Raw genomic sequence first — 25,223 nt, 5'->3', positions numbered from 1 at the left:
ATGTGTTTCTTGCTCTTAACACTCCAGTTATAATTTTCATTTCACACATGAGATCAGAAACACTCTGAAGGCTTGTCCCACATCTCATCTCATTCCTACCGTCAGCAATAGATGGAGAGGCCTTGAATGCAGGTGTCCTGCCTCCCTGTGCAGCATTCTCTCCACTAAATCCACACAGAGAAAGCAAACCCCCAGGGTCATCATTGACAGCAATACACTAACCAAATCTGGTTTAAAAAGGCCAAATTCCTCGGTAACTTTATGATGTTCTGTTCTCATACCCAGGACAGAGAGGTAATTTACTTACTAGCTTAAAAAACAAAAAGCTGAAAATAAAAACATTTTAATTATGTAAAAATCAACAAATGTTTCAGAGGTTTCACTATTCCCACCTGTAGAGTTGGGGACTGGGCTGGAAGTTATGACTTCCCTCCAACTCTCACTCCACAACTTTGTCTCAGATTGTCTATATCCACTCCCAGAGTCTTACCTTGATAACACTCTGGGCTGTTTCCCCTCACAGCAACAACAGACACTCAGAAGCAACATATACATGCTAGAAAATGATTTTCAAGTGATCACTTTCCACACGAATCTGCAGGTCTTCCCAGGTGCAGCATGCCGGGGTGCCCAGTGGAGATACCTAGCCCATTTGATGGCATTGCTCTCTCCAGTCCCTGGAGTTAACATTTGAGCATGCTGCCAGGGATACTTCCCTACTTGATGATGAATCCAAGAGCATAAACAGCTTATATAAAGTAACGCCTCCATCACAGCAGGTCTTTCGTTACTCATTAGAGAAGAAATTAGATATTCCAAGGTGATGAGGAGCTGGCTACGTAACTGGCTTTTCCCATTCCAAGCAGAACAATAGCCCTCAAATATTAAGAGATCTAGTTTTCTGGATGTTGCTTTGAGATTGGAGGCTCCCCTCCAAATATACTGACCCTACACTTTAGTGAGCTTCAAACGACTGTAAATTAAATGCCCAATATGACTTCAGGGCAAAAAATAAACTGAATAAAACGCAGTAAGGGGCCTGAAGAGCCCAAGCAAAGCCACTCAGTGTGGGTAGCCATCTGGACAGCAGCTAAGTCCCAACAGTACAATTGCAATGGGCACTGCCTTGTTCATTAGGACAACAGTCTTTATGGGTGATTTTTGTGGATTACAGCATATTTTGAGCTAATATTAATGTAAGAAAAAAAAAGGCTATGCACCTAAAGAGAGAAAATAAAGCAATAGAGGTAAAGAGCAGCAGAAAAGGATTTTAAACTATGTGAATTAGATTTTAGGTCAGAAGGATCTCCATGTGACCAAGGTCCACTACTACCTACCAGCGCAATATGGAACCCCCCAATGAATCTCTCTTAGTCTTGATCCTCTACTTGTAGTACCAGTACCTGCTCTGAAGGCCAACATAACAATTATATGTTCTTGTCTGGCTCATGATACAGATCCAGTATTAAAAAGAATCACAAGGGGCTAGGGATATAGCTCAGTTGGTAGAGTGCTTGCCTAGCACACACAAGGCCCAGGGTTCAATCCCCAGCACTTAAAAAAAAAAAAAAAAAAAAGAATCACAAAATACACTTTCTCAACATCATTCTTAAAAGATCATGTCGTATCCCAACGTGTGGGTGCACTTTGGAGTATTAAATTAATCTCATCTTATTGGATTCTAGGCTGTTTTAAATGTGTTGTATTTTCAGCTACACTGGGATGAACATCCTTGGACATAACTCTTCAGGCACTCATGTGATTTCCTTAAGATAAATGTCTAGAATGAGAATTCTGGAACCAAAGGAAAGGTCCATGCTGCCAAACTGTCCACCAGGAATGTACACCATTTGCTCTCCAATAGCACTACAGCCTCTAAGAGAGTATCTTTAGCTGAGTTTGCCCCCGGGGATGTGCCCCTGGACCACTCTGGATCCTGTTTGTTTTGTCTTGATGTTCTTTCCCGTGGTGCTTTTCTGATGGGCAGAGCATCTCCATCTCACCTCTCAGCTGCAGCTGTGGCTGCAGCACTCATGGCGAAGTGCCGGATGGTGCTCTCCTCCAGGTACTTCTGCTCCCACTTGGTCATGTCAGCCTCCAGGGCCAGGATCCGCTCCTCCTTCTCCCGCACGAGTTCCATGAGGGCTGGAGCATTGTATTCTGGCATGCTGGCTGGCTGGCCATTTCCATGTTTCTGGAGGAGCAGAAATAACATTGTGGTGCTCAAACTGGACTCTAAGTTGACCACATCAACCCTGAATACAGTTACCCACATGAAGCACACAGGGTGCTCCAGTCCTGCAGCAATCCATACACATTACCATTGTACTCATGCTCCCTCTCTCCCATGTGTATCACCGGAACTCAGTGGATCCAAACACCATGCCACCTCACTTCCACAGTCCTCTATCTCATTTAATAACCATACAAGTCTGTGAAATAGACAACATCCTAATTGTACAAAGAGAAACTAAGCTTCTGAGAAGTTAAATTAATGGTAAAATTCTCTCAGTTAATCAGTAGTACAACTGGGATTCAAACTTGAGTCTGGCTCCACAGCTCAGGGATTTTGCATGACAACAGTGGCTTATTCAAGGCAATGCAGTCAACTTATACCAAAAGCAAGAGCAGTGTCCGGGACACTTCTCCAGAATTCAAGGAAGTGATTCCAGCTGTTTGCTTCCTGTGGGGCTGGGAGATAAAATGGAAAGGCCAGAAAGCAGGAGTGAGATGACCAACATGTTTGCTCTCAGCCACCAGGCTGTCTAGCAGACGAAGTAGAAAGATTTGGCCCATCAGAGGCCTGAGAATGAGAAGCAAATTAGATAATGCATGTGAAAGCAAGAGAGGTCTAACACAAGGCAAGCTCATTTTCTAGCCCTTTCTTTTCATCTGTGTCAGTAAGAGGAAATAGAGTGGCTATTATCTGGACTGATCACATTTCAGAATTTTTTTCTCTGAATTCAGGTATGCAATTTCCTTAAGAAGCATGACATAGGAGATGATGGGGTTTTCCAGGAAAGTCTAATTCAAACCAGCAACAGAGACAGCACTCAGAGTCTCAGGGTTAGGTGCCCAGTCTGAACATGTGCCAGCTTCCTTTGCACTTGAGAGGAGAATGATTTCATCCCAGCTGTTGCACATCCTGGACCATGCATTCCCCTCATGTTTTCCAGTGATCACAAATTTTAAATGTTAGAGCTAGTTGCAAAGTGAGAGGTGTTTAAACGTTTCACCCAGACCTACACAATATTCTAGATTAAGAAAAGACTCAGGAATTACCTACAACCGCAGCTGGTTGCTGATTCCGCAATGTAGATCAACATTGATGGAATCTAATCCTATCAGAGAAGAGAACAAATGGACCTATGGGCTTTCTATTCAAATTTTTAAAATTCTAAATATAAATTATTCCAGAAAGTGGCAGCTTCTCAGGGACTCACATTTAAGTAAAAATACAGTGAAAGGCACATACCTGTCCTCACCTGACCTGCACAGGAAGTCACTGATCCCATTTGACCAGGCACCCTGACTCAGGCAGAAGGACAGATGAATCAGTCCACCAAGATGAGAAGCTCCCCTATTTTTAGAAATTTTCCAAGAAAGAGCTCCCACAGCCTCAGTAAGCTGCCATCTATGCTTGTCAGTTTCTATCTCTATCCTTTCTGTTACCATCTCAGCTGGCTTGATTTTTAGAATCCTTTTGACTTCACGTGAGATCATGACAACTCTTCACAGACCCCCTAATTTGGGTCATTAAGAGTTATTTAATAAATACACAAGTTTCAGCCTTCAAGAGTACAGAGAACATGGGCTAATGGGTAAGCATGCTAGTCAGAAAATTGAAATGAGTGTCAAGTAGGACAGCTTCTGACACCCATTTAGCTAGTCCACATATATGTACTGTGAATGTGCATGTACCGTGTGCCAGGGATGTGACAATGAGCAATGCAGGCAAAATCTCTGCTGTTGATGGGTTCACATCAAAGAATGTCCTAATGAGCTACATGACCTTGGGCTGTCCCCTTAACTTCCCTGTGCCTCTCTTCCCACTTCCAAAACAATCCCACCTTCTCTCATAGGATCCCACAGGAGTACTGTGGAAGAAGTGAAAGTTAGTTTGAGCTCTTTGTTTAAAAAAAAAAAAAGTTGCAAGCTCTTAAAAAATATAAATTCCCCTATGTTTTAAAATTTTATTTCTCCTTTATGTCCCTACCAGTTTCTACTGATACTGAAGTCCTGTGTCACCTCCATGGTAGAGGAGAGTTGACCTATAATGACAAGATCAGTTACTTGGGCTTCTTTATAAGCTAGTCCTGTTGCCCTGACCTCTCTTTCTCTCCCCCACTCTTTAATTAGCCTCACTTCTGTTTATCACCCTTTTTTTCAGTGGAAAAGTTGGGGGGTAAGTGGAAAACTTGGGACAGGGTACTAAGAATGCCCAAAATCTTCAAATGATGCTGAAGGTGATGATGTTAATAAAAGCAGAACTGAAGGTTTTCTTTCCTAATCAATTGCTAAAGAAGTACTTTGTGCAAATTTTCCCAATTGTAGTTACGAGAGTGAGATAAGTGTAATTGATTTCCTCACATTACAGACAAGGGAGTTAAGGCTCAGAAAGATTACTTTCCAGGGCTACTTCCTGGTAGGAGACAGGATTCAGTTCTGGTCATCTAACCCTGGAGCCCATTATCCAAATCAGTACAGGATTCCATAGCACTCTGCTCATCTCCAATGGACCAACCTACTGGAGGGGTCCAGGACACCTCACAGGAGTAACTGGAGCTCATGGGGGCTCTATGTTGTTAGAAGGGGTCAGGTAGAGAGACTCAGCTGCATCCTGGTGTTAGTCAAAGGGCAGAGCCCTCGTGTAGGGTGTTGATCCAATAAGTACTCTACGCTACTCTCTCAAAAGTCTCTTCAGAATTATATCCTATGGAAAGTGGCCAGACAGGGTGGCTAGTCTTACTGCTTTGCTGAGGGTGGAGATGACCCCAGGCTTTGTTATAGTGTGACCTGAGCATGATTTCTAAAGGGATGGGATAAATGCCTGATTGCCACAGGGGTTGAAGGAGCAGGGTGTGGTGTGGGCTGCGGAAGCTCTCCCAAGGCTGCCCCATCCGAGTCAAGAAGGGGCAGGCACGTGAGTGGCTGTGTGGGTGAGTAAGGAGGAAACAATGGGAGAAAGGCCAAGATGCTCAGATGATCCTGTGTTCCCAGGTGTGCTCCCTGGCACGTGCGAGCACAACTGCTCCACACTAGTCCCCGGGCTTCAGACCTGAGTGTGACCAGACTCTATACTTTATGGATCTGCCACATGGCACTGGGGCAAAACTCAAGAATTTTTGGTTGTGTTATTTTGCAATATTTTTACCTTTTCTGGTTATAGAATAATGTATACTCATGGGTAAAATTAAAAAATAAAGAAGTACTACAGGGAAAAATAAAAATAACACATTCTTTTAATGAGGGAGCAAAGGCAACAGGAAAATCTCTGAGTATATTTCATATCACAGGGGATATAATAATACTCTCATTTTAAACAAATCAAATTGCAATATTATTTGTAAAGAAATGCCAACCACCAATGTTCCATTCAACTGTAAAGACTGTCTCCCCATCTCTGGTCTCATGTCAGCCATACACAGCTGCAGATCTGTGGATATACTCTCAGTTCCTGAAGATGACCCAAATGGCAAGCAGAGTCATTTCTCGAAAGAACCTCAATTCTAACAGGGGGCCCTCTGAAGTGTGCTTAGTCTGTCAGCAGCCTCTGCATATGGCAGGAGTACTGCTATTGCAGGTCTGAGAGAGCCTGAGTCTCCATGTGTGCAGTGAACTGTCCTCTGTGGCAATGATGGTATTTTTCAAATAATTCCAGATTCATATTTCTTCTTCTTGATACACCACAAGGATAACAGAGTTGAGTCCGGTTTCAGAGCACTCAAAAAAAGAGCCAAATTCAGTAATCACACTGCAGGGTGTGGTTAGCACAATAACTGGAAAAGAACATTTCTTTTGACTCTAAGAATTGAGATGTGCCCATTTTGTCAGCCAAAGATTCACCGGGCTCTACTGTACTGGATACCAGGGAAGCCTGTCCTCATGTTGGGGAGGTTCAGATCTCAGTAAGGGAGAACAGGCGAAGGGCTTAACTGATGCCAGCATATGTGGCGCAGGTTCTAAGTCTCAGAAGACCAGAGAAAGAAACTTGCTTTTCCTTGCAATCCATCAGTCAAGTAAGGTGGTGGGAGGTCAGGATGGGTTTCTGGATTTTCTGGGCAATCTTGGTAACATTTTCTTTTGCACACACCCAGCGGAAACTTGCATGGCCTGCCAGGCAAGAGGGTGGAGCAGGCCCAAGAGCATGCTTTCAAGTGTTTTCAAGTGTTTCAATCACAACCACTATGCTTTATCCAGTAGACAATTCCACAGGGCCTGCCTTGCATTTCCTGGTATCCCAACATAGAGCACACCCTTCATCAGCTCCACAATAGGCCTTGTCCACCATGCTTGCAAAAGATGGACAAACCCAGTGTTATCTGCAACCAGGAATCTTTGATGAGTCTGGAATGGAGCTTTCCCATGGAGCTTTCCTGCAGACTTCTCTCTGCTGAAGCATCCACAGACCCTGAGCTGGACTGTTCCATCCAGCATTTACTCAGAGGTGAGTTCCACTATTTCCTCTGTTGCCAGCAGAGAAGAAGCAGAAGGAATAGCTTATGGCCAGTGTTACTTCCCAGGGGTAGTTCTATGATTCTAACCTCTTACTAGCACCTTCAGCTGCTCCACAGACTCTACTCCTACACCACACTAACAGCCTTCAGGCTGGCCACCATCTGTCCTCTAGACAGTTCTGCCCCTGATCTTCTATGCCCTTCAACTTAAAAGACTCACAGGTGTTGGCTCTCTGTTAACTATAGGAACAAGACCAATCCCTCTACTTGACCAAAGGCCTTCTGTGATGGAGCCATGGCTCTTCACCTGTGTTCTCACTGCTGCACCCAAACTGCCTTAGTCTTGCCATGACATTTTACAACTCTCTCTTTTACATATCTTCTTCCTCTACCTCCATGGTATTGCCCCCAAATGCTCAAAAAACTCACCTTTCAAAGTCCACCTCAAATGTTCTCCTCTGTGAAACCATTTAAAGGCACATTCCATCCTTCCCACGGCTCCAAGTTGGTGACTCCTTTGTTCCTCTTTATGAGGACATTTGTCTCTCTGCAGTGAGTGGACCAGCTGACTCCCCCCGCTGCACTCAGGGCAGACTGCAGTGGCTGGCTCACAAGGGCCTCCATGAATTTGGGTACTGATGTGTCTAGTTCACCTGCCACCCAACCCTGTCCCTCACCTGCTGGGTCCTCAGTGCATCCAGCTCTCTCTCCAGCCATGTCCGCAGTCTACGCTCCATCTGCTCTCGCTTCTCACATGCAGATTGCAGCTGGGTCAGGGCCTGCTGCAGCTTCTCAACTTTCTCCACGTAGGCTTGCTTCTCTCGCAGCTGAGTGCAGAACAGCAAAGAGAGCACAGGATTGAGACCAGTCATTCTCAGTGGTGGAGGAGGGGGTCGGAATACCTGGAGATCCTACTTAAACCACAGCTGTGTGCACATCCTCCTCCTGTCCCTCAGGGCTGCTGTGACAGAAAAGATTCACACGAAGGTCATCAGTTACACTGGAGTGATTAGGAAGTTTGAAATGGAGGACCCTCCCAGGACACCTGCACTTGGTAATTTGTACAGTTTTGAGCTCAATGCTTGATCATTGATTAATAATTACAGCATATGCAGGCACTGGAAATGAGGTTGAGAGAAAGTTTTTAATATCATGAAGAAATGCTTGTTCTATAGTGTTAAATGAAAAATCCTAAATCAAAACCTGTATACAACATCTTCACAAATATGTTTGTCTATGAAAAAAGACTGGGAGGAAATACTGAAAGTATTAACCATGTTCATCTGTGAGGCAGAATAGTAATTTCTGTGTATGAATATTCTGTATGAAAAATAATTTATTATTTCATTATTTTTTATTTTTCTATAATATGATCTTTCTAATAAGGGAATTATGTATGTATATATGAATATTTACCCATTTGAATATAATGTTTTTTTAATAGATACTTAATGGAGTAATTTTCACCTGAAGATTTCAGAGTCCTTTATAGCTGAGTTCTTAATGGCCCTGAAGAGACAGGAAGGGCATACTGAACACTCAACACAATGCCTGAGGAAATTGAAATTAAGGTTGAAATGATTTATATAAAAGTCACATCAGGCACAGATTTAGGATCATGACAACAACCTCAAAATCTTACCCTCAGACTTTGATTTTTTCCATTTGGGAGTTTGGCTCATGTTCATAAATTCAGGCACATTTCTAGATTTCTGGGAACTGGATGATGCTAAAAATCAGGCTGAGGCATTTACTTGATCTGGTCCCAGGTGGGAAGACACCAGATTCAATTTCCTGTCATTCTGCACTTGGGTGTGCCAATGCCTTGCAGGCAATTCAAACCTGAGCTCAAGCAGAGATCACATTGGAAAGTTAGGATGTGCTAGTGACTTTGCAGCTTGCTTCTAAGTGGGGTTTCTGACTTAGTAGGCAGCACTGCCGTATGCTACACCTATTATCCTGTCCTATTGGAAGAAAATGGAGGCATTTCTGATCTTTCAAAGAGGGACAGCAACTTGAAAGATTTTTCTACTCCTGTTTTTGGGGTTCAGTTCTTATCTAGACCTTTCATTCATTATGCTTTTGAATGTTTGACTCAGTTTAGTAGACTTTTGAGAACTTAGTAAGCACAGTTTTTATGCTTTTTAGAAGCCTCAGTGATTAAATATTTTATATACCATTCATTTGTACATTTTCCACTGTACACAGTTTCCTGAGTGTGCAGTCAATAGAATACAAGCCAGCATGATCTTTGTCTGTTTTGGTCCCTGCTGGGCAATGAGCAGTGTGTCTTCAATGCCTGGAATAGAGTTAACACCCAGTAGGCTCTTAATGTGTATTTGTTGAATAAATGAATGAATATTATCCCCAAGCAACTGCAAGGTCCCTGAAGGTATGAACTGTCTCCTTCACTTTTTATCAACCTTAAGTCTAGTAGGAGTACATCATGATGAGAATGATCTGTAATAGTGATGATATGAGCCAACATCGTCAGAGCACTACCACACCAAGCACGGTGCTTTGTAACTTAGTATCTCATTCAATCCTCCCAAAGACAGCAGGAGGTAAAGTTCTTTATTATTCCCACTTGAGAGTTGAGGAAACCAAGTTCAAAGAAGCTGAGTGACTTGCTCAAGGTCAAACAGCTGGGGTGTCATGGGGCTCACATCTCAGTTCCAGGCCTGGCTCTACAACCCAATTTCAACCACCACAACGAGCTAGTGTAGACATGTGCACTGAATTAAGTTCTTTCAAAAGAAACTTTAGTAAGAGCAAGCAGTGAAGCTAGAAGCCAGATGCATGAGACTCAACTAAACAAGGATGTTCCATAAAAATAATGACAAGAAAAGACCATAATGGCGATGGTGAAGAACCTGTCTTCCAGGGGCCCACGGCCAGCTTTCACTTTAACAGAACAAAAATGTTGTTATTTAAAACAATGTTTAAAACAACAATTTTAAAAAAATTATGACTGTCCTTAGCTCCACACAAGGGAGACAGAGCCACAAGAAATGATTTCAGTGATGACAATGTAAGTCCAGGCCTCCCTTCCTCAGAATAGGCCTCCTGTCCTTAAGGGGTTAAGGTCATTTTCTGTGGTAACAAATGAAATACTCAGGGGTTGCTTGGGATTCTCCTAGTGGTATTAGAATCATAGTCCTTTACTTGTGGGTTTCCAAGGCTTCCACTGGGCAAGACACTTGTTTACAGAACATCCTCCTCTCCAGCTGCATTTCCCTCACAGTTGAGGTTTGTGGGGACATCTGAGTTACCTGGAACCAGGTGACTTTTTGTGAAGGGAAAACTTTTTTTTTTTCAATAATCACAGTTGCATAGCTGTTTTCTGTGTACCAAGGCCCCCAGCTCAGCACTGATGTGGATGATTTTAGTTAAGCCCCTTATCGACATGGCACGTTTGCCTCCCATGATGAATCCTGCTCAGGTCATCTCCATAGCACAGAGGTGCCAGTGCCCCCAGGGAGCTGGATGGTGCAGGCACAGGCTCCTGACTGCCTGGTTGCACCTCTCCTCCTCTCTTGCCTTGGCCTCACGGCCTGGCTCCTCTGGTTTGGACCTCAGAAATGGTCATTCTGACTCCTCAGTCAGACTTAAAGGGAAAGTACACATCACAAAAGTGAAGCTGAAGGGTGATTTCATCAGACTCTACTAAATCCAGTGTCTGAGTGGGGTCAAAATTTCCTGGAATGGGGGCAGGAAGTACTTATGGTCAAGACAACCTCTGGAAATTGGAGACAGATCTACTGGATACCACCCCACACTACTCCATCAGAAGGCTTTTGCCTTTTTCTATGTAATTGGGAGCCCAAAGACACAGCAGTTAAACTACTTTTGAAAAATTGTTAGTCTCTTTTCTGCATAGGCACCAGTGGTTTCCAGTCCTTACATTTATTTCCAGCTCTGGACACTTGCCTACCAATGGGCTGCAGGCTGTGAGCTCTTTGCTGATGGTATTCATGTGTGCCTTTCATACTTTGCCCGGCTCTGGGGTTGATAAACTGCTTTTATTCATTTATATTTGGGACATTTCCCACCTCCCTCCCCTGTCTCAACTCCTTGAAACTGGATCTGGTTAAAGTAGCAGGGGTAGGAAAAGGAAGTGGAGGCCCTCTGGGCTCTGCCTCCCTCCTCCCGACCCGATCACCCTCCAGCCAGGTCTCACCTCCTCTTCCAGCTTGATGACTCTGGCCTGGGCATTGCTCAAAGCCTGGTCCAGGATCTCAATGTGCCTCCGATGGTCCTCACTCGCAGTTCGCACAGCTGCTAACTCCATCTCTAACTTCTCCTTTTCCTTTAAGAATTCTTTGTCTAGAAGGAGAACAAGAACAAAACCACCTCTATCAGAAAAAGCTGAGTCTCTGGGCTCACTGCCAGTCTACATCTGGCAAGGATTAAAAATAAAAACGCATGCAAACGGTAAAGGATTGAATTACTGCGGTTGCTCTCTCTTAACAGCAGTGTATAAGGTGAGGACTTTCTAAAAAACCACTGCTAACTCCAGAGACATTCCAGTTTGCAGTTCCAGAGATGAAGAGTACACAAGAACTAGCCATGCTCTCCATAACTCACTTCTCTAGGACAATGACTTCAATGCTTCAAATCAATCAATCTTGTACCCACTATCTCATTTTATGCTCGACTTCCTCCGCTTCCATCTTTCAAGTCTGTGATGTAAGGGCAGGCACTAGAAGTAATAATACAAATATTCTAATTCACAGAAAAATAAACCAAGGTTTATTTTGTCTGAGGCCAGACAGTAGAGGGGAGTTTCAAGTCCAGGCCTTTAATCTCCAGCTGGATCCTCTTTCCATATGACCTAGTCCCACATTTTCTCCTCGTCCTGTTCAAGAGGGGAAAGAGATAATGCTTTGGACTTAGGAAAACCGCTTTTCAGTCCTTCAACTGCAATATAACTGACAGTGATTGTGGTTTTCTCTGCATGTGGGAGCCAGACTGGGATGTCCTCAGTTACCTCTCTCCACTTCCCTCTAGAGACTCCTGCTCTGGATTAAGCAGAGGTGTCCACAGAGTCACGGGATAAGCTTTTCTTAAGGGAAACATGTTTCTTTTCTTTTCTTTTCTTTTTTTTTTTGCGGTACTGGGGATCGAACTCAGGGCCTTGTGATTGCAAGGCAAGCACTCTACCAGCTGAGCTATCTCCCCAGCCCAAAACATGTTTCTTGTTATAAAAGCAATATATTTTGTTTTTAAAATAAATTCTGTGTAATTTATGGTGTGGAAAACTTGGAAGTTAATGTAAGAGTAAGGGCAAGGAATTGGTTTTAAAAACTCCTGTAAACTCTACCATAGAATAAGATGCAGCCATTAAAATTAAATAAGAGAATCCTGGTGACATAGAAAAAGACTTCATCATTGATAAAAGATGGTTACAAAATCACACACACACTATTCCATATTTATAGAAAATAAGACATATAATTGCAACAGCAATAGTCAGAAATTGATTTCAGTGTGCTCATGTCATTTGAAGGCAATCCTAGTAATCCACTCTGAAGCACAAAGAGTCCAAGTCTGGATGCTACACCAGCATGTTAATAGTGGTAGCACGCACTCATTACTTCCTCCTACATATAGCCACTCATTAATTTAACAAATAGTTATCAGAAATTAAGGACAAGCACTGTGGATTCTGAAGCAAGAAAGAATGCTGCAATAAAGGAGCAGGAAGTGTGGTTTTGAAGAACTGAAAATAAAAAGATTATACGGCTACAAATAACCGAAAACAAACTCACAACTCTGGAGCCAGAAGGGATCATAGGGAAGATCAATATTCAGTTCCATTCCCTTTGCTTTATGGGTAAGGAAAGGAAAGCCCAGAGGAGCAAAGGCACTTGTCCAAGGTCCCACTGCCAGCTGGGGTCAAGTCAGGTCCAGAACCCGGGTCTCCCCATGTCCTACTACATACGTCCTTCCCACATGACTGCACCACCCTCGCATTGTGAAATTATGTTGATGGGATCAGAGGACTGTGGAGCAGCTTCTGAGTGACAGACTGCATAGTGGACTTTTAATCTTAAGTAGTGCCTGTCCTTCCTAGAAACAAAATGAGCCACCAAGATCCTGACCCAAAACACAGCACTACTTTTGGGCTCTTTGTGCATTATTGCAGTGACCAACTGCCCTCCTCCTTCCCCTTTCAGTGTCATTTGAAATGCTACCTGTGAAACCTTTCCAATCCAAGGAAAATGGGCATGCAAAAGCCTGAACAAATGGGTCAACAGCTGCCCACCAGATCCAGAACCCACCACCCACAGCCCTGAATGGACCACAGCATTTCTTTCTTTCTGTTCAAACTCACTGACATCTGAGCACCAGCTCCATGGGTTTGGATAATGTTTCAATGGACATGGAACCTGCTGGTCTTGTCTAATCTTGGAGGGCACCCAGGAATTACTAAGCAGGCACGCCTGGGAATGAACCACTGGATTCCAGGGCCTCTACCTAGTTACTGACCTAAACACAAAAGTTCCTCTCTTTGTTGAGGCTGCTATGTATACATCAATTTTGATCAGAAGCAGAAAAACGACAGGTGGGGCTCATGAACAAGAGCTACAACCAAAGTTCCTTGTTTTGCAAATTGATGACTGCAATTATTACTATGACACAACAGCAGCTGCCAAGATAGAGTTCTGAATTAACAAATCCCTGCAATATATACAATTCCAGCATTCACTCTTTCCTTGCTATGTAGTATCATGGAGTGGCTGAAGAACTGACTTCAGCATCAGAAAGATATAGATTCAAATCCTAGGCCTGTCACTTCCCCATTACAAGGCCCCAGGCAAGGTACTGGACCTCTTTGAATCTCAGCTTCCTAATCTCCCAAATGAAAACGACAGCATTTACAGCACAGTATTGTCATGATGCCTCTGTTAATGGAGATGATATGAATATAAAGCACAAAAGACCTGAATATTTTATCTGTTTATTCTTGATTCCTGGCCTGAAAGAGTGCCTGGCTGAATAATATTGTTGAGTGAGTGAATGAGTTTCTCTTATATGTCAAGTTCAATGCCAACTGAACAAGAAATTGTAGCTCTCATTAGCTATTAGGCACTCAGCATCCCTGTGATCTCCCATCAGCCTCTGTTGTACAGCTGTCCACTCTATCTTTGTCCCACTGTTCATGGAGAGGTCACTGCTCATCAGAGGCTTGTACTGACCATGTACTGCCCCAGTTCACTCCCTGTACAGGCTCCCTGAATCCCACACGGTTCACTACAAAGGTGCACATATTGATGAAACTCCATAAGCTCTGGAATACTTTGCAATATATGGGGCAAAGCATCTCTGTCCTGAGTTTGGTGACTTTGGACTTCATGTTGCAGCTACATCTTTATTGCACACACTGGCTCAGAGCTCTTCACCCACTGATAGGAAATAGTACTCTCAATCAAGTTTTTAAAAAACAACATTCATGACAACAGTGATAATTACAACAATACCTGCTCGTGTTTGTTGAGTGAGTACCTGTGTTCCAGAACGGATACTTATATCACTCACTTTAATTATTTCCTTGATATTTTCCTTTATTCTGAGTTACTGTATGAGGTAGGCACCATTGTTATTCCTATTTTCCAGCTGAGGAAAATGTCACTAAGAATGTGTAAGTGACTTTCCCCAATACATGATACTGAAGGATGGGGGAGACAGAATTTGCATTTGTACCTCTCTAATGCATACTCACAAGGGCTACCTCTCCTGTGCCCACAGGCACAGACATGCACGGCAGAATCACAGAAGCAGGACATGAAATTTAAGTATGTCACAGATTAAAGTATGCCATGGTCAGATCATATTTCTCAAAACACAGTAATTATATTCACATGCAGAACCATTTACACACATTAATCAGGCGCTGCACAGAGGCAACACAGAATATGGTTAAAAGCTTGAGTCTAGATTCAGGGTACTTGGGTTCTTATGCACCTCTACCATCCATGGTTTTGTGACTTTCAAAGTAAGTAAACCTCTATGTGCCCCATTTTCCTTACTTTTAAAGGATCTCAACAGTACCTACTTCAAAAGGGATAATCAAGTACCCAATAAATGTCAACTAGGATAACAATCTGATCATTACTACTGTTCCAGGAAATGTGACAGAATCTGGGGCTACAAGGTGAGTTAAGGAGTGCATTCTGTTCTCACACAGGAAGGAAGAGAGGCCAGGACATGGAAAAGGCCACGTGACAAGGTGCTCTAACAGATGCATGCAGGTAGTGCTATGAGAACAGAAAAGAGGTCTACCTAGGCCTGGAGTGAGGAAAGAGGAGTTGGAGGCAGTGAGTCACAGGTAGGGCAGCTGTGCTCCCCAACTCCTTCAAGATGTGGGAACTCTGAGGTGTGCAAGACTTTCTCAAAAGTCGTCCATTGGGAGATGCCACGGGGGGTCCCCAGAGTGAAATCAGCACCTAGGAAGGGTCCTTTGGTTTTTTTTTTTTTTTTTTCCTTTTTTTTGAAGGGTTCTTCAGTTTATTACTATCTAAGTCCCATGAGATGGACCTCAAAAAAGACCAGACTCGTGGTGAATTTTTGGCTGGGCTCCATCATGTATACTGAGAATTCCTAGAACAGGCAAGTTGACACAAGGGAAATCGTGCCCAGAACAGTCTGTTTACTCAGTGGATATGAATTACCCAGAACGGTGTGGAGCACGGTTGTTTAGCCTGATGGCTCTGTGCCCACTGCACAGAGGATGTCTGCTTGTACACTGTTTACTCTTGAAACCACAGCGATGGCACAGGCTCTGAGGCGAGGCCAGCCTGGTTGGATTCTGGCGCCTTCACAAATACCAGTTGACTCTGGACATGTGACTTCACCTCGCTGAGACTCCATCTCCTCCAATGAAACTAACAAGAGTGCAGGACTGTTGTGGAGAACTAAGATGGCTATCATTAAAATGCTTACCAGAAGACTTGGCCCATAACAGGAACTTGATAAATAATTACAAGAGCTAACATACTCCTGGAAACTTACCAGCAGAACCTTCTCTAATCCTCCCATTGGTCCCATTTGACAAATGAGAAGTCTGAAGCAAAATGAGCTCTGATACTGCTACAAGGTCAGTGGTGGCCCCACTGTGGTTTTTGCTTGAGGAAAGAGCAGAAGTGAATAGAAACCAGAACTGGGCCCTCCAATGTGAGGATGCTCCCTCTCCACCCTACCCTCTCCCTGCCAGTTCAAAGTGGACAGCCTGTTGACACTGTTTCTGTGACTTCTATTTGGGCACTGAGCTCCACTGCTGACTGGATCACAGGACAGTGGACTCCAGTAATTTCTACTGAGAAATACTGAGGGTGGGGTCTGCCTGTGGGTGGGCTCTGCAGCCATCTTCTAACTCAGTGTTGCAATTTATGGCTGGAAATCATGAGGACAGCAAATCTGTAACCTGGCCCTTCTCAAGAAAGAATGAATTCCCAAGCTTTTCTGATAAAATGAGTTTGTTTGTTTTTTGTTACCGGGGATTGAAATCAGGGCATTTGACCAAAGAGCCACATTCCCCAGCCCTATTTTGTATTTTATTTAGAGACAGGTTCTCACTGAGTTGCTTAGTGCCTCCCATTGTGGAGGCTGGATTTGAACTCACTATCCCCCTGCCTCCCAAGCCACTGGGATTACAGGCATGTGCCACCATGCCCAGCTTACAATGAGTTTTGATGCATTTTTCCTTATGGGCCAGAGAGCTGAGGGAATGGAGGAGTCCAGCTGCTGCCAGTCTGACCCAGGGGTGACCCAAAAGGTCGATGTTTCTCTCTCTCTTTGCTTCTTTCCTCTGCAGCCATGGTTGACTGTTATCAGACTGAATTAGGAGTCCACAGGGTTAGATCTATTCTGGAGTGTATGTGTAGGCATAAAAACAAGCTAATTCTGTTTCAGCTGCAAATCTCAAATGATTCCTATAATGACAGATCTGGTTCTGAAGAGTCAGGTATCTCCCTGGCATTTCTCGAGGAAGGTTATTGCTTTAGATGTAGGAAAAGCAGATGGTGGTGACAGAGTTAAAGGAAGAGGAGGCAAGCAGAATTCAACAAACCTTTCCTAAAATGCCAATGACTATAAATCTTGTTTTGACTGATGAGAGTGACTTTGGGGTGTCATTTGAGACTCTCTGAGTGAAATGAACTTAAAAAGAAGATGCCATAGACAGAGAAGGCTGGGTGGGAGGTTAATGGGAGACATGGCAGACAGTGCCCAGACCCTCTTGTGTATAATGGCAGAGGACCCCAGCACTGGAGTTCATTGGGAGTAGGCCTGCCAGAGGTAAAGGTTTCCTAACTTGGATTCTGTCTAGAGTAGACAACTTTCATGTATCTGCCCAGTCAATGCCCCATTACAAAGAGGAATCCACAACAAATCTCCATCTGCAGGATAAGTTGTGGCAGGAAACCATATCCACAGCATAAAGCCCTTCCCATCTTCCTCTACCTACAACTCCCATCCGACAGATGATTCAACCTATAGGGCCACGGCAGAGGTAATCCAACCAGTCTCTCATTTGGGAATCTGTAAGTGGGAGTCTGGGATAGGTGGTAATGGACAAAATGGGCAACCTAGCTGTTTCTCTCCGGGTAAAACCAGAGAAAGCCACACTGAAGGGTATGAAGGATCAAGAAGATATATACAGAAAGGTGGATGAGGGTCTATATGGGAGAGCAGGAAACACTTTCTAACAGTCACAGACTCCCAAGTACAGGCTGTGACTTGATTCTCACAGGCTTCTAGCCCTGGCCCTTAGCCCTGGGGGAGACCTGACCACATCCTGCCTGTGAGCTCCATTACACATTATATAAAGTTAAAACACTGTCCTCTTATTTGGGCTTAGGCTAGCTTGAGCGGATTTTTCTTTTTTGTAATGAAAAGATCACTAGGATGCTCTTTATGCCACTGCTTTCTTCTCTATCTACATTGAACCTGGTAGCTTGGGAACACCATAGGATCATGCTGATCATCACTAAGGCGTCAGACCTGTTAATTAGTAATGTCTGCACAATACTGGTGAAATGGTCTCTCACGGGAAGGTGTCCAGATAACTGCTGTCTACCATATTATCCCTCCTAATATTTCTCCTCCTGGTTCTTTTTCCTCAAGGATCCCTTTGCACTGAGTACCCCAGCTCCATATCTTGTAACACCAAAGAGATACTGGGGAGAATTCTACTCCAAGGGTCTTGCTTACAATTTGTGGGATAATTGTAGGATCACCTCCATCAGAAAGTCCTTGTCGGCACCAAAGATAATTTTTTTTTTTTTTTTTTGAGGTTGTAAGAGTAGAAAGAAAATAGGAAGGTTTGTCTATGAAACTATTTAAAATAATTCTGTCTCAAAGACATTCCACACTTGGGGGTCTCTTCTCAACATCAGCCAGAATCTTCTCACTCCAGTTTGAGAATACAACTGATGAATCCAGAGAGAGAGAGAGATCCCTAAAACATAATCCGGAGAACTGTTTATACCATGTAAGAGGATTCTATTCCTGAGGCTTGACATAAAATAACATGAAAGATGATCTTCTTTTAAAGGACACACTCACACTCACTCATTCAAAATGGAAAAGTAACATAATACAATGTAGACCCCATAAGCTGATGGTTTTTGTTACTGTTGTAAACTCTGCTGATAAGAATTCTCGGGTAAAAAGTATCTTTGACCTTGAGCTGTCCCTGTACTCCAGTGCAGGTTGCCTTGTTACACCAGGCAATGGACACACAGGTTGTAAGTGGCAGCTAAGTAGGTGTTATGGCTTAGATGTAAGATGTCCCCAAAAAGCTCATGTGTGAGATAATGCAAGAAGAATCAGAGGAGAAATGATTGGATTGTGAGAGTCGTAATCTAATCAGTGAACTAATCCCTGATGGGATTAACTGAGTGGTAACCGGAGGCAGGTAGGGTATGGCTGGAGGGAGTGGTTCATTGGGGGCATGGCTATTGGGTATATATTTTGTATCTGGAAAGCAGAGTCTCCCTCTCTCTCTGCTTCCTAATGATGCGAGCTGCTTCCCTCTGCCACACTGTTCCTCCATAATGTTCTGCCTCACCTCAAGACCCAAGGAATGGAGCCAGCCTTGTATAGACTAAGACCTCTGAAACCGTGAGCCCTCCAATAAACTTTTCCTCCTCTACAGTTGTTCTGGCCAGGTCATTTAGTCACAGCAGCAAAAAGGCTGACTAAGACAGTAGGTTTATTGACAGACACAGTTATGCTCCAGTGAGGATCAGTTTTAAATGGCCGAAGGAGTAAACCATTTTTAAATGAACTCTGTAATAGGAAAATTAAGAACAGGAGTTCAAAAAAAACCTCTATTCTACAGAGCCCTGGGGGAGAGAGAGGGAAGGAAGAGAGAGAAGGGGTGTCTAGTTGCTATGATCTAGACAGGGCTTGAGTTTGACCCCGTAGGTTCATGTGCTGGAGGCTTGGTCCCCAGGATGGCAGTGTTAAGGTGGTGGTACTCTTAAGAGGTGAGCCTAGTAGAACACAATTAAGACATGGAGGTGCTGCTCTTGGAAGAATTAATGCTTTCCTCGAGGGATGTGGTTTTGCTCTCACAAGCTTTTATAAGTGAGCCTGGAACCTTTCCTGAGTCTCTCTTGCTTCTGTTTCACCATATTCTGCACACATTTCCACCTGATGATGTCCATAAGGTTGTGATATAGCCCTCACCAGAGGCTGGATAGATGGGGCCTCTTGATCTTGAACTTTCAACCTATAGAAGTGTGAGCTAAATAAGTCTCTTTTCTGCATAAAGTATAAAGTTTCAGGTATTTTGTTTTAGCAACAGAAAACAGACTAATGGCTGGACATGGTGGCACATGTCTGTAATCCCAGCGACTCGGGAGGCTGAGGCAGGAGGATCACGAGTTCAAAGCCAGCCTCAGCAACTTAGTGAGACACTTAGCAACTCAGTAAGACCCTGTGTTAAGCACCCCTGGGTTCAATACCCAGTACCAAAAAAACAGACTAACAAGAAGGTAGGAAGGCAGTTCTGAAGACTGTACTCCCTATCACCAGAAAGCCCTTTGGCTTTGGTGCCAAATAAGTTTTCTTTTGAACAAGGGTTCTGAATTTGAAAGCCATTGCTTCAGACATTAGAAGAGACAAAAATTTATGGAAATGGCTATTGTTAACATGTAGAAAAAAATATTTTGGAGAGATGACTCACTTGGAAAAATGAGAAGCCTAAAGTATAAAGGATTTAGTCAAAATTTATTTCTCAAGTTCAAAAGAAAAATAGAACTTTACCTTACTATAGCAGCAAAATTCCCCTAAAACTATGAATTAGCTTTCAAGGCCCACCCTAAAGGCTACAGGCTACTCCCTCCCACTTTTTTCTTGGGGTAGAAGTTGTTCTGTAATGAGTCCTTACCATATTCTGTCTTGATTTCAGGTTCAATGACTGCTGCCTGTCTTATTCTTCCTACTAGGCTTATTTCATAGGGGACTGACCCTTCTCCATCAGCATCTACACCCTTCTGTCTATAGTATTTTAAAAATATAAGATAGCTGAAGTGTCTTATGTGTGAAGAAATATGACTAGTTTAGCCAACAGCTTTTGGTACATGATCAAATTCTAACTTTACAATAAAATATTTCAATGATATGATCATTTTTAGATATTTGGCACTGGAAAATAACAAAGCCTAACCACAAAATCTTCTATTGGTCTAACATAGAACAACACCTTGTGGTCATAACGTACTTATTATTTTTGTTAATTTATGTAATTATCTATTGATTTTTTATATTTTGGCTCCAAAGTGAATTTAAAGTTATCTTAGGTATAATTTGGTAAAATATTTATTTGAATACCTACAAAAGGACTCTTAAACATAATTTTTCTACTTTAGTTATTCTTGCATTAAAATGTTACATTTTAATTCTAGAAACATTGGACATCTTATTTATCTAAAATATTTTATTTAAAATTTATTATATATGTAGTTTGCAAATTTACTTGACTGAATATATACATTCATTAATCCAGTTCAGTTTTCAAATATACTATTAACCTTTCTCCTTGTTTTACTTGAAATAAAAATGTACTGCTTCTTTTATACGTCTACTGATAGCACAATTACAAATTAGACAATGAATAAATAAAGCCACAGGAATGTAGGATACATAGTGCATTTGGTTTTGACTATACACATATCCACAAATCAGCCTGAAGACTTAAGCTTTCTATAACCACCACAGAATACAAGCCCTTTTGTGTCTTCTCCATTCTTAATATAAAAAGATAAACAACAGATAATTTTATTACCTGGTATGACCAAGTAAGATCCTACCAGACAATGTGGCTCCCGTAAGAAACCAACCATAACACCTGGACATAATGTAAAGAACAATGATCTGAAGACATAGAAACATGAACATAAGCAGACAGATTTGGGGGGGTGGGGGGCGGGCAGGGCATTTCACTTGGAGAGGAGAGGAAGCACCAGAAGAGTTACATACATTCTGCATGGTTGTTCTTTGGTATTGTGGGGCATTGGTTCCAAGACCCATGAGGATACTAAAATCTACAGATGTCCCTTTCACAAAATGGTATAGTATTTGCATATAACTCACACACATCCTCCTATACACTTTAAATCATCTATAGATTACTTATAATACCTAGTACAAGGCAAATGCTATGTAAACAGCTGTTACACAGTATTGTTGAAGGAATAATAATGAGAAAAAAGTCTACATGTTCACTACAGATGCATATTTTCAGTCCATGGATGTGGAATTCACAGATGGAATGACAACTAAATTTTAATTATGCCAGTTATTAGATTTCATCAAACTGTATGCTTTAAACAGTTAAATTTTATTATGCATAAATAAAACCTAAAACAGATACAAGACTAGATAGTATGTGTGTAATGAAGTGCGCATATATGTGTATTTGTCTAAATTATTACATATACATATTGGACTATTTTTATTTGCTGTTTCTTTTTTGGTGGTGCTGGAGTTTGAACCTAGAGCCTCGAGCTACACTTCCAGCCCTAACTATTTTTAAAATGGTCCCTTCGAATGGCAGATGTGGCTTAACACCAAAGACTGACTGGGGAATTACTGTATCTGGGGAAAGAAGAGGTCTATGCCAGCACTGGTCGGACAAAGTGCTGCCTGCAATTGTACGTCCTCCTTTTCCTTTATTTTAACTTCTGCAGTCCCTTCTTCCATTGTCATTTTATGACTTGCTTAGAACAGATCCTTTTTCTCTCTCCTTTCCACCAAACCACAGTCTTTGTAAGCAAGAAGGAAAATTAGTAGCAGATGCAAGCCTACTTTTAATGGTGTAAGACCAAATTTTGTGGACTTCAAACAAACACTTTGTCCCCTCGAAGTTCTCTGGTTCCATCTAGATACAGCTGTAGGCTCTCACTATAATTCGTGAACTAAAAATAGTTCCAAAAACTAATTGGAAGAAACCACACCACAGTTACTCATTGTGTTCTGCCTATGTTTTTATTTCATCATCCAGAGAACAAAAAGTTTTATTTCACAGACATTGTGAGAAGATGATTTTTTAGACCCTAAATTGTATTCTCTCAATATTTTTTTTGTTGCGTGCTATCCTAAGAGGGTATATGGATTAACAAATAAGTCCTTTATTAAAACTGGCTCAAGTTCAATGATAGATGAAGTCAGAAGCACAGAATGTTATTTCTCATCTGAACGCTTTACTATTGAGTCACAGTACTGGGTTAAATTATTTGCAACCAAATAAGATTTCTAGTACAAAATTCTTTGCTATCCAGGATTCCTCCCAGGGTAAAAAATGTAAACTCTTCACTCACCCAGGGCTTATAGAATTGACTTTTTGGAGAAAGGGAAGGAAAAAAAATAAGAAAAGGAGGTCCCAATTCTAGCTGTGGTTTAGTCCCAATTCTCCAGTGTGGATTCTTGGGCACACCACTTGATCATCCTTGGTTGCAATTTCAGCTTTTGTAAAACGTGGATGCGATACTGAGTTCCAGAGTCACTGGGAGTTCAATGCTGCCACTTCTCTCATTCCAGCCTCTCTCCACCCACCTGGCCCACAGGAGGTGGCTTCCCCATGTTCCAGTCAGAATGGCCTGGGTTCAAAATCTGTTTTCTTCATTTGCCAGCTTGTATGGCCACGGCCAAGTCATTTAACCTTCCTGTCCCTCAGTTTCCTCATCTGTAAGATACCTGTATTACCCACCTCAAAAGTTTACTTGGAGGATTAAGAAATAATGCCCCTATAGAGGCTAGCATAGTGCCTGGCTCACAGTAAGTGCTTGATTAGCAGTGGCAGTTGTCACTGATATTAAATGACCACATCAGGCTGACTTGAACCAGGACCAGAAGAATAATGACTGGGGAAAACTTGCAACTCCACCTGGGGATAAGCTTTTAATCAGCAGAGCAAAAGCCACAAAGACACTGTCACTCACTGTGACAATGAAACTCTGTTTTAGAGGACATGGGCATTGCTGGTTACCAGACTTGCAACGTTTAAGGTATTCTACATAGCTGATATTCAGATCTTCCCAGCTCATCTCAGGGAAGGATGCTATGGTAAGAACTTATGGCCCCACTGAGAGGGGTGCCCTCAAGACCTCACTCTCAAGACAACGAACCCTCATGGCTAACCACTAGACTAGACGTGCCCAGCCCTGTCTACATCGTTAGCTAATTTTGGATCCTCACTGGATAACTAAGATTTTTGACTGCATTTTTATGTATCTAGATTTTCTATTTTTCTAAAATGATCATAATCATGCTTCCCTGATATGGGATTACAGAAGAATAAACAATTATATGCTTTTCAAATTAAGGCAATTTACAAAGTAAGAGCTAGGGAACACTTCTGCAGTTTCTAATTTTGATTCTTCCTTCAGTATTTTCTCCTTTGGCTGGGGTCCCTTCTTCATCTTCCTCTTCTATAACAAGTGCCTAGCATTGAAGGCAGCAAACTTTGGCTGCGAGCCTAATCTGGACCACTGCCTGTTTTTGTAAATAAGGTCTGATTGGGACATGACCACACCCATTTGTTTATGAATCATCTGTGGTGGCTTTTGGACAAGAGACCAATTCGAGTAGTTGTGGCCTCAGAGTCTGCAGTATTTACATCTGGCCCTTAACAAAGTTTGCTGACCATGGCTAGCACACAGCTAGTTCACAGTAATTAGCTTTTAACTGCTTGTTTGAATAAATAATAATGATCATCATTTCATTCGACATTGAACAAATATTTATTAAATGCCTCTAAGCGCTATGCATAGGGCCAAGTTCTGGAAGAACAATGAGCTGGGGCTGCAATGAAGAGGACGACAGACAGGGCCCCTGCACTTAGACTGCAGAGTTCAGAGGGGAAGACAGAAAATGATTATCCAAACAGTGACTTATTTGCACTGGTGATGAGTGTTTACTAAGGAAAAAGTACAGGGTGTTGGGAAGTATATAAAAGGAACATCTAACCTTATCATCTCAGAAAGTCTTCCCTAAGCAACTGCCATTTAAGTGGAGGCCTGCCCATGGATTTCCTGGTTCTAAATCATGAGGGAAAGTGAGGGTTCCTTGATGCCACTTGAGATGCAAATGGATTTTAGTATGTTTTGCAAGCTGGCCTTACTCTATCCATCTGTCCTGCTATGCAGCACAAGGAATGTGGACTGTAAAAAAGCTTAAGAGGCCCAATTTTTCAATGTAATTGCAGAAATACCAAGCAAAGGAATATCAAGCAAAAAGTAATTTTAAAACCATCAATGTGAAAATCATAACCCATATTCACCTGCTGGAGACCAGATAAAAACACATGATCAAGACATGGTTCTTCAATTAGGTCTGCTTGTTAAGTATGGAAAATCAGAGCCTAAATTGAGTAACATTAATTTTTACACTTGGGGAAAAGATTGGACTGAACATAAACAGATGCCTTGCAGACGGTGTGCACTTTTGGTTGTCATGTAGGCTTGAAGTTTCTCAGTGCCGCCTGTCAAGGTTGATCAAGTGGCTTAAGTGCTCACATGCTCTGCCTTCCAAATTCAGCAAGGCTAAGTAAGGCATGCAGGCATTCTTTGGGAACACAGCCCATTCCCCTTCCCTGAAAACTGGCAGGTCCCTCCAGAGGCAGTGAGTACTGAAATAGATGCAGGGGAGCAGGAAGAAGTGTTGCAGAACATATGTATTTTATAAAGTCTTCTTTATTTCCTCTCTCTGGCTATCCTCATACCTGTGTTGGTTAAACTGGGAGATTCAGACCTCTATTACTTTAAAGGAAATGGAGGTCCAGGGAGGTTATGCATTTAACTTCAGGTCACTGAACGTGTTAGTAAAACACCAGGAATCAGAAGATGCAGCAGTGGATTCAAACCTATTTACTGGGGCCTATGCCTATAAAACTGAGTTTTAGAACTGCAGTTCAACTCACCATACAGATCATCTTTAGGGAGAACCAGTTAATTTAGGACAAGAAAATCTTGATCAAAATGATGCCATTCTGTGGCGATTATCAAGAACAGAAGCAATAATAGGTGTTGACGAGGA

The 25,223-nt window shown here is 42.4% G+C and overlaps 1 protein-coding gene across 10 annotated transcripts in view; it reads right to left on the bottom strand.

Moving 5' to 3' along the window:
• AMOTL1 (angiomotin like 1) overlaps positions 1-25,223 on the bottom strand; it is a 155,517-nt gene that overhangs the window by 13,359 nt on the left and 116,935 nt on the right. For all 10 annotated transcript variants that reach the window (XM_079101932.1, XM_079101934.1, XM_079101930.1 and 7 more), the window contains 3 exons: positions 10,858-11,003; positions 7,355-7,504; positions 2,004-2,194 (listed from right to left, as the gene is read on the bottom strand). In XM_079101932.1, coding sequence (XP_078958058.1) covers positions 2,004-2,194; positions 7,355-7,504; positions 10,858-11,003 — 487 coding nt within the window. The remainder of the gene's footprint in view (positions 1-2,003; positions 2,195-7,354; positions 7,505-10,857; positions 11,004-25,223) is intronic.

This window comes from Sciurus vulgaris (genome assembly GCF_902686455.1).
Source record: "Sciurus vulgaris genome assembly, chromosome: 11".
In the NCBI taxonomy this organism is placed as follows: Eukaryota; Metazoa; Chordata; class Mammalia; order Rodentia; family Sciuridae; genus Sciurus; species Sciurus vulgaris.
Note: the sequence above shows the minus strand (reverse complement) of the source record. Positions and strands in the feature narration are given on the sequence as shown.